Source organism: Danio aesculapii, chromosome 9, assembly GCF_903798145.1.
Source record: "Danio aesculapii chromosome 9, fDanAes4.1, whole genome shotgun sequence".
Classification (NCBI taxonomy): Eukaryota; Metazoa; Chordata; class Actinopteri; order Cypriniformes; family Danionidae; genus Danio; species Danio aesculapii.
Genome location: NC_079443.1, coordinates 33,322,026 through 33,336,751, shown reverse-complemented (window position 1 = coordinate 33,336,751; position 14,726 = coordinate 33,322,026). Strand labels below are relative to the sequence as shown.

General features: G+C 36.4%; 1 protein-coding gene across 1 annotated transcript in view; it reads left to right on the top strand.

Annotated features, from left to right (window-relative positions):
• The first annotated feature begins 5,610 nt into the window (after window positions 1-5,610).
• Window positions 5,611-14,726, top strand: part of rftn2 (raftlin family member 2) — a 28,951-nt gene continuing 19,835 nt past the window's right edge. The window contains exon 1 of the mRNA XM_056465495.1: window positions 5,611-6,089. Coding sequence (XP_056321470.1) covers window positions 5,951-6,089 — 139 coding nt within the window. The 5' untranslated portion in view covers window positions 5,611-5,950. The remainder of the gene's footprint in view (window positions 6,090-14,726) is intronic.

Genomic DNA, 14,726 nt, shown 5'->3' with positions numbered 1-14,726 from the left:
ATTTTAAGTGAATAAGTCACAAGTGGACATACAGTACAAGACAGATTACTGTTTCTATTAGTTCAGATGTGTATACAGTGGATTTTGTTCAGTTTCATTTGCATTAAAAAAGCAATCCAGCCTTGTTCATTTTCAATTTGAAAGTAAACAATCTCAAAAAATTTTAGACCCCGTTTAACCTGGATTTACCGTTGTCCATTTACTTGTGATTGGACTAACAAAAGCACATTCAACTACCAGGTTTAAACAAAGTCAGTGTTTCAAAGTTGTATTTAAAGGGATAGTTCACCCAAATACAAATCCTGCCATATTTACTAAACATCCTCTTGTCTCAAACTTTTTTCTCTGAACACAGAGGAAGATATTCTGAAGAATGCTTGAGAAAAATACAACCATAGACTTCTATAGTATTGAAATGTCAGTGGCTGCTTTTTTCCCCCCAGCATCTTGTTAGTGTTCAACAGAAGAAATAAACTCATAATGTGAGTACGTTTTCATTTCTGGGTGTACTATCCCTTTAAGTTTTCATTAAATCATAATTAATATCATAATTCATTCTTTTTTTTTCGGCTTGGTCCCTTTATTAATCAGAGGTCGCCACAGCGGAATGAACCGCCAATTTATCCAGCATATGTTTTACACAGCGGATGTCCTTCCAGCTACAACCCATCACTGGGAAACACCCATACACACTCATTCACACACATACACTACGGACAATTTAGCTAACCAAATTCACCTATAGCGCATGTCTTTGGACTGTGGGGGAAACCGGAGCACCCAGAGGAAACCCACGGCAACATGGGGAGAATGAGATTTAATTCGCTAGAGCTCATGATTGGATGAAGAGGATTACAGATGGAGATGTATTTAATCATTTTGGCATCAAAATATGAAGACATGATCACCGGATGAACAGTTTAAAGTTAAACAGTGAATGTGTGTTTGCAGGGGCTTTATTGCATTAAAGGTTTGCACTGGTTTAACTGCTTACTGTATGTTTGTTTCCTTCCTCCGCTGTGTTTAAAGAAGGCATGGGTTTCCTTCCCAGTGTCCTCTGGGTGTGGTCTCAGAATGACAGTGGTTTCCGGTCTACGACCCAGACTTGCTTTATTTCAGAGCACTGACTTACAGGCACATGCGGTCAGGCTGGTGATTCTGAGGCTGGCATGATACATAAAATGTGGATGCTGTCATTGCCAAAAACTATCCATATTTTGCACCACAGGCTCATTGGAAATATGTGCTTCAGTCTACATTTTTTTAAACACACTTAAATTTGACTGCACTGGTAAAATCAGTGCCGTATGACACCAACAGCTTTTGTTCATTTCACAATAATGATGTTTACAGGGCCATATTACTGATGACTAAAGGATTATTTTTATGCAGTTCTTTGCACAAAACAAAACACATTAAGTGTCTATAATTGGAATATGTTCGTCTTTCCTGTTTTGGTCAGTTTGCTTGGGAAGAGTTCTGTACTTGTGATGCAAAGAACTCGAGTTCAATAAATCACGGTTCCACAAACTAGATAAAAACAATGTAAAATCAAGGTAAAACAACATGGTCGCAGTGCACTTTGCTTACTTTTCTGTTGAAAACACTATTTGCTGGGTTCAATGAAGGGATTAGTCACTGGTGATCTATGACAAGCTCTACCTTCTCATCTCATGTACTGAAGAACGTGTGTCTGAAACATACATAAAACATAATTCATTCCCATATTTCAGATAAAAGCAATGTAAAATCAAGGTAAAACAACATGGTCGCAGAGCACTTTGCTTACTTTTCTGTTGAAAACACTGAAAACGTAGCCCTATATACATTTCTGGAGATTGCGAATTATGTACATATGGCTGCATTTCATCATTAAAACGAATGCTACGGGGTGGTGTGACACCGTTCCTTTTCGCGCTTACCAGCTGACCACTTACCTCCGTATGGACGGCTTTCCCGCTGTTACAAGTTTGTCCACTAGCTCGGGGTCCACTAGTTGACCACAAAGTCGGGTTTGAGTCTGACGAAGAAAGGTTCCAGAAAGGGGGTAAGACAAAAACAGTAGCCAAAAAATTTCATTAACAAGTAAATAACAGGGTGAAAATGTTGTAAAATCTAAAAACGTGGTATAAATCACCCGAGGGCTTTTCTTTTTCTGGATTGCTTTTTAAAACTGTTGGTTGGGTTTAGGGAAGGGGGTGGGTGGGTTAATCAGTGCTTTTGAAAACACTATTGGTTGGGCTTAGGGAATGAGGAGGGTGGGTCAGTTGATCGGTCAATCAGTCAGTCAACAGCGGCCTCTGGTGGATTTATTCGAAAACAGCAGGTGCAAATGGCACTCGTGAGAGAAATTTCAGATCTGAAAAAGCATACACAGCGGCCTCTGGTGGATCTGCGAAAACAAAGCTAAAAAAAGAAAAAAAAAATAGCTCCTGGGACGCATTTGGCGCTCTCCAGAAATGTATATAGCGGTACGTTTTCAGAATGAGCCTGGGTTGACACTATTTGTTGGGTTAAATGAAGGGTTTAGTCACTGGTGATCTATGACAAGCTCTACCTTCTCACCACATGTACGTGTATCTGAAAACTACAACAAAACATATTTCAGTTGCCTATTTTTGATCTGCTAAAATTTCGACAGCACCCTCTAGTGGATCTGTCATCTGAAACATGTGATGAAAAATACCCGAAGAAATGTATTTCAGGATTAGCGAAAAATGCATGTATGTCCAATGAGCCTGTTTATTTTCCCAGTTTATTTGCATCAGATGTCTGCTGGCTTGCAGGGCAACCCAAGGCCACATAATCTAAAAAGAATTACAGGAAATCTAACACAAAGCTGTTTTCGAAGAATCGATTTTTGAACACTATGGAAACTAATCCCTAATCATAACTATTGTACTATGAGCCAAAACAATAAAGTGAAACAAAGCCACTAGAATGAGGTGCTTTCAAAAATATGCCGCTGGTTAATGCGACTGTTGTTCGCTGTAATGCCCACAGCCAGCAGGTGGGCATTGTTTGCAGCTGTAGGGTTGACAGGTGGTACAGTAGCGAGCTACTTTGGTAGATTTGTGTTTTGTTTTGTTCTGTTCCGCTTTAGCCTGGGTGAAGACTGACTCACACACAAGTGTGTAAAAATAGAGCCACATAATACACACATTGATGGATTTGACTTGTGTCTGTCGGTTTTCCTCTGCTCCCCCTATTCGGAGGCCTTCTTCCTTCCTTCTCTCTCTTTTGTTCTGATTTATGAACAAAATGCAGTAATTGCTTATTCAAGAGAAAAGCTGCTATTTGAGTTTTTCTTTAGTTGTGTGCTACTAAAACGTACAAACAAGATCCAGATGCCCTGTAAACATTAAAGCCCACATATGACACAATATCTCACTCCCACAAGACTGTAGACTTCAAAGTAATTGAAAAGCCATGAACATAAAATACAATGACACTTTAAAGAAACCCCAAAAATCTGATCACTGGTTGTGTTGCTGGTTTAAAGGAGATATAACTCCTTTGAAATCGATTAAATGAGGGAAACAAAGTTGAGAATTTTAGATGTTAATCTTTAAAAATACATTCTTGCTCTTGTGCACATATGCAATTTTCTACTCAGCTCCTCAAGCACAAATTTAGCTTACCACTTGGTTTGAACAGATGTTACAGCCTTTACTCAAAGTGGTTTCAAATCACTTTATAGTATTTCCGTTCCCGATTTACAAAGTAGCAGAAAGTGACCAAAAAGCCATCTGCTCCAGGATTCTTTACAAATTAATTTTAAAATTAGTAATAATATGGTTGGGGAGGAAATATATATTATTACATCCCATTCATTAATAAAGCAATTGTAATATTATTTAAATTTATAATAATTATAAAACCCCAGTTTTGTCTTTTTTCATTCTCTGTTTATCTATTATTGTTTGTTTGAATACACTATGAACAGCAGCTACACTCATTATTTTCTTTGTTTTCTATTTCCACCTGGGGATACTCATCCTGAGGTCTCTAGAGATTTTGCAGGGCCATTGATGTGATCCAAGATCTGTAAAGAGATGATGCCTACCATCAAGGACAACACATACAAAGAGGTGATGCCAATCACAGAGGACTTCTAGAGGTCTCCATAATCTTGGACCAGGCTGTATCCTGAGCAGATTCTCTGGCGCTCATGGCGGAGTGGAGAGCATGAGACTGATTCCTTAAAGACCCCAGTGACAGACGAGTCTCCGCATTGATCTTGTGGGCAGCCTGTACAGCTGCTGATGACATACTCACACCTGCAGCTACTCCACGATGAATGTTCTTCAGCATCTGGCGCCTAGACTGCAGCTCTGCACCAGAGGACAATGGTTGCGCCCAACTGAGCCTGGCTTCTCTCCAGGTTTTTTCCTTCACTTTTGTCAATCTGTGAAATTTGTTCCTCGCCACTGGCTTAGTTGGTTTGGGACTTGTGGAGCTGCACGTCGATAGATTTGCTCTTCAGTGTTTGGACTTCCAGCAGTGAAATTTAAACCACTCAACTAAACTAAACTAAGCTTCAACGCTGAAAACTGAACTGACACAATTTCATTTTACTAGAACTTCTATGTTAAGCTGCTTTTACACAGCCTACATTGTAAAAGCACTATAGAAATTAAGATGAATTGGACTGGATTGAATCTCCATATGTAAAATGTTCATTTATGATAAATGAAAGATATTGAGTTGGTTGCCAAAATTAGGAATGGTTTTGAATTGCATTATGGGATCTTTTCTACAACAAATTTTGATGTTGAAAAGTTTTAAAAAGTTTCTTTTATTACTATTTTTAATAGTTTGAAGCAATGATTAACCTGCCAACAGTGTTTCTGTTATATTAGAGACTTAATTCTGTTTATATTAGACTATTTATTTCATGTACAGTGTATGGTTTCAAACTGCTAAAATGGGTAGAAAACAGAAATTGTTAAACTGCAAGGTTGAATTTTCATTCAATTCAACATTCATTCAGAGCAGAGATCAATTTCATAATGCAATTCACAACCATAAGCAAATGAAACTTAAACCACACTGAACAAAATTTAACTGAACTTCAACTCAGAAATCTGGACTTTACTAGAACTGTTAAGCTGCTTTGACACAATCTACATTGAGAAAAGCCGCATTTAAATAAACATGAATTGAATTGAATTGTAAAAAAAATCCTGGATCCCTTAAAATTTTAAGCTGAATCAAATTAACCTTGTGAGTCCATTGAACTTATATTATATTAAACTGATTTAAAACAGCTTGTGTAACTTAGAAAATTCAGTTAGACCATTATTAACTTAGTTAAATAGGTTACAATGACCTAAAACATATGCTGTCAGGATAATTGATCATATAATTTTTCACAGTGCATGAATAAGTAACCTGAATTAATATAGTCCATATATTGTACAGTGTATGCTAATGTTATCTGTTTCCTGCGCATTTATTATTTTTTCTTTTATAATTCCTTAATTATAAAACGTATAAAACGTATGATTCGCTCACTCACGCCCCATCCTCCTCATTAATATGCAGTCCCGCCCTGGTTAATAATTCAGCATTAACCCCGTTCCTCGTCTATCTCGCCGCGCCCCCTCATTAATTTCAGCACGCTTCCAGCCCGCTACAACTTTTGCTTTATTATTCCGCGGCCATTTAGGGAGAGTGAATGCGATTTGGGTTCTCTACTGTGGATCTGAAGTCATTTACCTTCCCTAAACTTCTGAAAGTGTTTCCGATAGTGTACCCTCTCGCCACAGCATTGGTGATCTTTGCTTGATCAGTTAGTTAGACTTGAGCCGTTTTCTTTAAGGGGATCGGACTCACGGCACGTCATCCTCGGTTCAGCGCCACTCCCAAAGGATTAAATTGTTGGAATATGGAGCAAAGCCACTAAACACAGGAGCAGGAGTCCGACTGTGCTGGGGATCCCGCTATAATGGGATGTGGACTACGGAAACTGGAGGACCCGGAGGACAGCAGCCCGGGGAAAATCTACTCCACGTTAAAGAGACCACAAGTCGAGACCAAAACAGACTCCGCGTACGAGTATGTGCTGCTGGACTTCAGTCTGGAAGGTAACTCATCATTACTGCAAGTAAACAAAAGTGTTGGTGTGATCTTAAATGACGTACAACTGCCAAAGTAACTAAGTTATAAAAAAGACCAGTTATGTTCTCAGTTCTTACCACAATAAAAAATATTAACATTAGTCACTACTAGGAAGATAATCAAACTTATGGAAAGCTTACTAACATAAACCATAACGAAGTCGATGTTTTGCCTAAACTTACTAGCCATGTCATATTTTAATCTTGCAATAGTATAATGAATGGAAAAAGGAGCTCTAACGTTATCTGTTAATTTGGCTGTGTCTCAAAACTCGGTAAATTGCTCGGCTAGTTAGCTGTAACACGTGCCGGTGGTGCCCAGAATACTCCCTAGGTAGGTAGCTCACTGGGATTTGAGCCAGCACCATATATTCACTTTTTTTTTTTTAACTTGTGCCATGATGAATCCTGGCTTGTGTGTGAGGGCTTTATACGGTTTTACCCAGCAACAGCCTGATCTTCTGTGGAAATAGGTCAGGTTTTGTTTTACGTTACCTCCATATAAACGACGTCTGGGAGTCACAGTCAGCAGCAGAAGCACCCGAGTCTGAGCAACAGTTTCCGCTATTTAAATATCCTTAAAACCTATTTAAGGGGGGAGAGAAGAAAGACTCACCCCCCTACTGACAAAGGTCCAGTGTTTGTCCCATACATTAGCTAATTTGTCCTATTTTGACTGTATGCTATCATAGATGATCAAAGTAACCCATCAAAAAAGGCTTTAAGACCTAAAGTAAGACCTGCAAGTAAAGGCAACTTTCACTGTATTGTTGTTAAATGGAGAAAACATTTTAGAAGTAACTTTTATTCCAAATTTTGGACCTTATTCTTTAAATAAAAAAATGACAAATAAAACGTTGTAAAGCACCAAAGGCAGCCCATATTAAAGTTACTTATAATGCGTATTAGGCTGTTGTTAACCATGAATTATCTAATGTACTTTTTACAAGAGAAGCTAAAAAAAATCATGAAACTACATCAGGAGTCGGGAACCTTTTTTCAGCGAAGAGCCATTTCTGATTTTTTTTTGGCAAAGGCATTTTTTTAAAGAGCCATTCCACTGGGGTGTATATACACACACATTTTACTATTACGAATAATACAGGCTTAAGAAAAACCCTAATTTATGTCCATTCACAACTCAAAAACAAATATGAAGCATCACGCGTTGAGAAAGTCCATCAATGAAGAAAGGACTCATGGACGTTGTTTGAACTTATGTGTTCGAGGTTACCATAGAAATGCAAATTGTTTGCCTTTTATTGATGTTGCAATTCAAGTTTATCCATTGGTTGAAACATCCTTTTATTGGAAACTGAGTTTTTATTCATTTTGCTGTAAAAGAATTTACAAGAAAAAAAGGAATTGTAATTGTATTTTCAATAGAAAACTGTAAAATATTATTGAAGAGAGACAGCTGAAGAGACTTGTATTTTTGGTTAAAGAGCCACATGTGGCTCGCGAGCCATACAGTAGGTAGGGCCAGTCGGAATCTGCGGATATTTTTTGCTATTTCTGTGGAATTTTGGTAAAAATCTGTGGATTTCTGCAGAATTATTTTGGGGGTATCATAACTAAAACCTGAATATGTGAAATAAAAAATATCTTTTTAACTTTCGTCTCTCATATAATACCTCTACTAAAAGACAAAAACTATTACCTTACAAACTGAATTGTACATAAATCAGATGAACATTTTTATATTAGTCAATAATATTACTGTACTTAATTTAATAATTGAATGAATATAGATTTACATACATTTACTCAAGTAAATAAACAGAATTAATGATGGGCTAAAAATCTGCGAAATTCTGCACGCACAGATTCCGTGTGGTCCTAGCCATAGGTTCCCTACCACTGCTCTACATTATTATCATTGTTATTAATTTTTTATCATTCAGATGAGTAATGAAGTTTGCCCTGTGCGCTCGCGGTATTTTAAAAACTTTTTTTGGTGTGTTAATCTAGTCAATAATATTATTCAGAAGGTCATGATTCACACTCATCAAATAATTGTTTTGTATAGTTTTTATTTTACGTTCTTCAGGTGATACAAAACACAAACAATGTGCTGAAATGTCTGTTTTGTATCACCTGAAGAATGTAAAATAAAAGCTATACAAAGCAATTATTTAATGAGTGTGAATGAATATTATTAATAATATTCATTAATAATAATAAAATCTCAATATTATTATTCAAATGCCCAAAAACTTTTGGCCAGTTTGTTATTTGCCTAATAAATGACAATAGGCCACAGTTTTTGTTTTAACTTTACAGATTCCTATTTTTACCCCTTGTGATGTATATGAATTTGTAGTAATAGTAGTTTTCATATTTCTTTATTTTAAATCTTTAGAAAATGTTTTTAGTACATCAAAAAGTGTGACCATCTGCCAAACTAATCTGGCAAAAAAAAGAAAAAAAGTTGTGCTTCAAACGCTGCTAAAACGCAGTATTTGATCCTCCTAATTTAATAAAAAAAATAGTCGAATAGCTGCAAAACGTCCACTTTTTGAGCAAAAAAAACTACTCCAATCACCAGGCTGGCTACGGTCTTGTTATTCTTGCTTTTAATAAACTATGTACAGTCTGCTTAATACTGCCCTTCATTAATTGTTTATGGAATGGAAAGTTGCCGTGTTGTATAATGTAGTGATATTGTGTTATTTTGCCTGAAGGAGAAAAGGATTGTTTGAAAGTTGGTGCTGGTTTGTGTCTCGAGCCAGACGGGGAGCGGGCAAAAGTAAAACCTGGAACAGTTACCGAAATATTGCCTTCTGAGACACTCCACTCATAAATGCCCCAGAGTCCAGGCCGCGTTTCAGTCAGCCAGGGTGTTGGCACTATTTCAGGGTGTTGGAAAAAATGTGCAAATTCTGTTTTAATGCAAAATATCTATTACATTCAAAAAATATTGGGCACAATGTGCTACAATAAAGGAATAATTAATTCCAGAATAAAATGTTGCCGTAATTTAAACATCATTAGAACATCTACATCTAGTTGAAGAAGATTTGTAGCAGATGAAGGAATTGGTCATAGAATTATAATAATATTCATTGTTTTTTTTACCTATATTTAGAATGTTGCTCTGCATTGTTTTATGGTGTCCTGTCAGAAAATTATTAGTACGTTTTAATCATTTTTTTGAAGGCCATTCCAGCATCTTTGGCTGTTTTCATGACCCTACTAAAAACTAAAGATATTTTAAGATGCATTATCTTTGGACTAGTAACTTGACTTAAGACTTCTCAGATGCCTAGACATACTTTAGTCACACTTTAAGAAAATGTTTTACTGACTATGTGCTGTGACATGATGTTTTTGTGTAAGTTGTGAGTGTCCTACTGTATTGTATAAATGACTGACTATTTGTTAACAGAAAATGTACCTGACAAATTATTGATGATCACAGAGTGCTTCTCATTCTATTCTGACTGCCACTTGTTTTAGAGTAGGTTTTTGATCTGAGAAAGGAATAAAGAGCATCTAGACGTCTTCTTGATAATGCTTCAACAGGATACTGAAGTTTAAAGAATCCAAGTTAAAAAATTGAAATCTTGTTGGTCATAAACGCATTGAAAATCTTTATTTTGCGATTTTTGAGTGTTTGGAAGGTTGAGTATTTCTGCAGGGTCACGTGTCTCCACCTGCCTAGATGTCAAATCCACCCATTTAAAAAATGAAGAGTATGTATGTGTGTGTATATATGTATGTATGTATGTGTGTGTGTGTGTGTGTGTGTGTGTGTGTGTGTGTGTGTGTGTGTGTGTGTGTTTTTCCTACTCTGACAGTCAATGGCTACTGTATTCCTGCACACTTCAAAATATCTTTTATAAAAGTAATCATAAAAGTTCAGATGAGTTATGAGTACATTTTTATTTTGGGTAAATGCCAATCATGCCAATGTGCATCAAGTGCACATAATAACAGAAAAATAAATACTTTCAATGCAACACGTCTTCAGTCAGATATTGCACCTTTTCATCAGAACATAAACATGTCTGTGGGTGTCGGAGTGATCCAAGATTTAAAAGAAAAGTGAAGTGGAATGTTAATTCCCCTTTTGTTCTACAGGCTTTCATTCTCGAGAACACCTGGTTTACAGATGCCTGAAGCGATGGTGTCTGACACTGATCATCAGAGCGCTCAGATTGTTTTGACAGATCTGCATCACTGTGCTTTTTTTTGCTTTACCTGCGTGGCGAGTATAATCTATGAAAAGACCTCAACTGAGTTAATGTCTAAAAGTTTTATGTGATTAATAGATGACGTGGCTGCTGTACTTCTGAACTCGGTTCTTTTTAGCAATGTGCAATAACCTCAACTTGACACATGTGATATGATGATATATGAAGTGCATTGCTTGTAAAAAAAAACCTTTGTTGTTAGCTTGCATACTTGCTTCTGTCAGGCCTGTTTTGTCCTGCATCTCATGTCAGAACAGGCACAATACTTTCTAAAAGAGGGTTTTTACAGAAATGCCATAACTTTTGTGTGCTTTAAACCTCTCATTGATTTATCTCAATTCAGTTCATCAGGTCAAACCATTTTTTCTTACTTTGAAAAGTTGTAGTAATCTAATCCACAATTAGATTATTTAATAAAATAACTAAATAATTGTGTTTGTGTGTGCGTTGTAAAAGAATATTTGCAAAGCTAGAGAATGTTCATCAGTATACTCAAGAGTTCAAGAAAAAAAAGTTTATTACCTTGGAATTCGGAAGGTTCATAGTTTGATATAATATATTTGTAGCTCACTTTAATACTTGGTATCATCTGAATGAGAGGAATGTTTTTAATAGTCATAGATTTGTATCACAGAATTTACTTTAAAAATGCTGTTTTTAGTTCCAAAAATGGCATTTATTGAAATTAAAACCCCAAAACCTTTAGAAATTCATTCATTCATTCATTTACTTTTCAGCTTGGTCCCTTTATTAATCAGGGGTCACCACAGCGGAATGAACCACCAACTTATCCAGCATATGTTTTATACAGTGGATGCCCTTCCAGCTGCAACCCAACCAACAACCCATACACACTCATTCACACACATACACTACGGACAATTTTAGCAAACCCAATTCACCTAGCGCATGTCTTTGGACTGTGGGGGAAACAGGGACACCCTGAGGAAACCCATGCCAACATGAGGAGAACATGCAAACTCCACACAGAAATGACAACTAACCCAGTCGAGACTCAAACCAGCAACCTTCTTGCTGTGAGGCGACAGTGCTACCCACTGCACCACCGTGCCGCTCACATTTATGAATTAAAATAATTACTTTATGACAATTTATGTGATCCTTAAAGGCATAGTTCACCCCAAAATAAAATGACCTCATCATCATTTAGTCTCTTTCTTGTGATTTTTTATTTTTTATTTTTTTTTTAACCTTCATGAGAGATTCTTTGTTCTGTTAATCACATTTGCATAACATTTGCATAACATTTAAAAATCTAATTTCAACATTTATAAATATAACAGATCAAAGATATAAGTGAAATAAACGGTGCTTTACAATTTTTGTCTTAAAAGTAGTGCTTTAAACTCTCCTGAAATCCTCACACAATCACAGGCCTTTAAAACACAGGCAAACGATAGATTTTTACTCTATTATTGGTTACACTTTGCAACTGTGGCTCATGTTGATGATATCATCGTTGTGATATCGATGCTGAAATGATATATTGTGCAGCCCTATTTTGAAGAATTCTCGCTCCCTTTAGCTCAAATTAATACAATTGCCATGGAATCAATGGATGCCAGCTACCAGCATTCTTCAAAATATCTTCTTTCGTGTTCAACAATCTCAAGTAGGTTTTGAGCAAGTAAAGGTTAAATAATGACAGAATATTCATTTTTGGGTGCACTAGCTCTTTAATTTGGGCCTTTGGTTGTAGAAAGCCAGATGTTTTTGTTGCAGATGCAGGAGACCGAATTACAGTGTGCGGCCTTAATCTTTACCTTGGATCAGATTCACTGCTGTCGTGTGGAAAATGGGGATTAGCTTCAGTTCAGCTTCTCGATTGGACCACCACCTGACCCTCTGTATCTCTATAAGACAGACCTTCATTCGTTTTCTTATTTTCAGTGAGAATTAGTTGTGCCTGAGTGAAGCTGAATATATCGGGACCATTTTTATTTTTGGATGAACTGTTGAGCATTGAATTGGAGTCAGATATAATTGTCAGAGCATTGAATTGGAAAGATTTGATTCAATTTGATAGTATCGAACAAACCTACTTTCTCCATCTGGAGGTATGTTGATGTAATCTCTTTTTTTTCATTAATCTCATGCTGGCATGCTGGTGGATTTGTGAATATTAAAATGATTTTCTGACAAGACACGACACAACAGCCTGTTTTGGTGTAGAAATTTAGTAAAATAAAGTGTTTTATATACAGTATAATAAAGGAATAGTTTAATCCAAAGTTGTGGTTAATTTATACATATTCAAGCTATTCAAGATTGCATTTTAGTACATTTTAACTAAAACTATTGTCCCTTGCTGGTTTTATTCTTTTATTTTTAATTAATCATTTTTTTAATCTCCACTCAGTGTGATTTTAAGCGAGCTAACACATTAAATGCAATCTAAGTGTTTACCCTAATATTACAGTTATCTTTTATGGGAAAAAAAAAGTCAAAATATGGATGAAATAACTTCTAAATTATCCTTGCGTGTAGTGGTCCAGACTGTAGGACCACTACACTTATTTAATGGATAACATTGTTAAATAAACATAAAAGATAAAAATGAAACTCTTGCATGTTAAAATAACTGCTAGCTATATTAAAGAAGATTTCAGGGAACGATTGCTCTGATTATGCAGTTTGTTAAAGGTCATCCATTGGATCTGATGTCACCATAAAGCCATTCGACAATCTGCGAAATAAAAAAATACAAACAGTGTTTTGCATTATGAAAGACGTTTTTAGGACTGAAAATAATGTGTTTCATTGTAAAAAATTTTTTTGATGGGAGCTATTTTTCTTTATTTTATTTACTTTAAAAAAAGAAAAAGAAACACAACATTTCAGTACAGCATATATTGCCAGTGAGGTTGTCGCGATACCATTTATTCATGTTACGATACTATGCCAGCTGAAGTATCACAATACCAAATAGCATTGCGATACTGTAATTCATAACTCAAATTATAAAGAGAATTGTCTGAAATGTTTCCTGATGCTATTTTGGGTTTTTCATCTATTGTTTTTTTTTATTTGTTTGTTTTTCAGTCTTATCAGGTAACAATCAAAGTAATTTCAAAATGTCTTTTTGTGAGTCGTTCTTTTAAAGAGATTGTCGCAGTTGTTGTAGCTAGTAAATCCTATTGACAGGAGCAGAGACGAACCGATTCAGGTGTGCATTTGAAATGTCAGAAAACATGCAACATTAGGGGCCAATCGCACGGAATGCGCATTTACATTCAAAAAACGCAAGGCGCACTGTCTTTTTTGTTGACATAAATAAAACACACCACGCTTCTTTCTTTTTTCATGCTGCTAGGCAACGACTGAATCAGCTGGGTATTGTGCGAGAGTGTTGCTGTTGATATTAATATAATTATAATATTTAAAAATATTGTGATACTCGAGATATGTCAAATAAAGTCATATAACTCTGGATAACTCAAAACAGCAACCACAAGTCTCTCCTCCATTACAAACGTCTCCGTTGTTGACACAAACACTGCAGGCACCTCAATGGAAACTCCACCTATGCTTTCGTTTGATTGGAGAATGTAAAAGTGACGTAACACGTTTTTCTCGCTCAGAGTTGACTTTTTTTCAACTGTGAGCACACTGTGCGCGAGGGCAATGCGAGGCGCAGCAGGCGATTAAAACGCGCACAGGGCACATAAGCAACCCCCAAAATGCTCACTGCTGTCTGTAAATCATTAAAAAAATTCATTCAAAACACCTCTCAAAGCTAAAATCACGTTTGGTGTGATCGGCCCCTTAGAGGACTCCACAGACTATTGAAATAAAATGGTTTATTGTTGCACAAACATGTGCATTTTAGTGACTTTCCGCATGCAACATTATTTATTGTAGATAGACCGTTAATGATGGTACTACCATTTACAAACTACAGTGGCACCGACAGTATTTTGGAGCCATAGTATCACGATACTACCATAGCATCTGTAAACCGTGAAACCCTAATTGACAGTATGCCACATTTTCTTCATACTCTCAACTGGTAAGTCTACTTCATACAAAAGACATCTTTTTTTTCCCCCCTAAACGCTTTCTGGGTATTAAAACATCCCATAAATTCTTTCACTCTGCCTCCTCTTTCTCTTGTAGTCCATCCGTTTTTCACAATCCCTCAGTTACCTTTACACTTTAAGACACTTAAGTTTTTTTACTTCGTCGCTCATCCCGTTTTGCTTTTATTCACCCGTTCTGCTGATTCTCTTTTCATAAACAACACATACACACACAGTCTGCCTCAAAGTCTCCAAGGAGAACAGAGGCCTCTGTGTTTGTGAGAGCTCACAGGAGGAGGGGGTTCAATGGTTTTGGACAAATTGCAGCCCATTTCAGGGTCTGTATCTCTAAAAAGAAGCCACTTTGT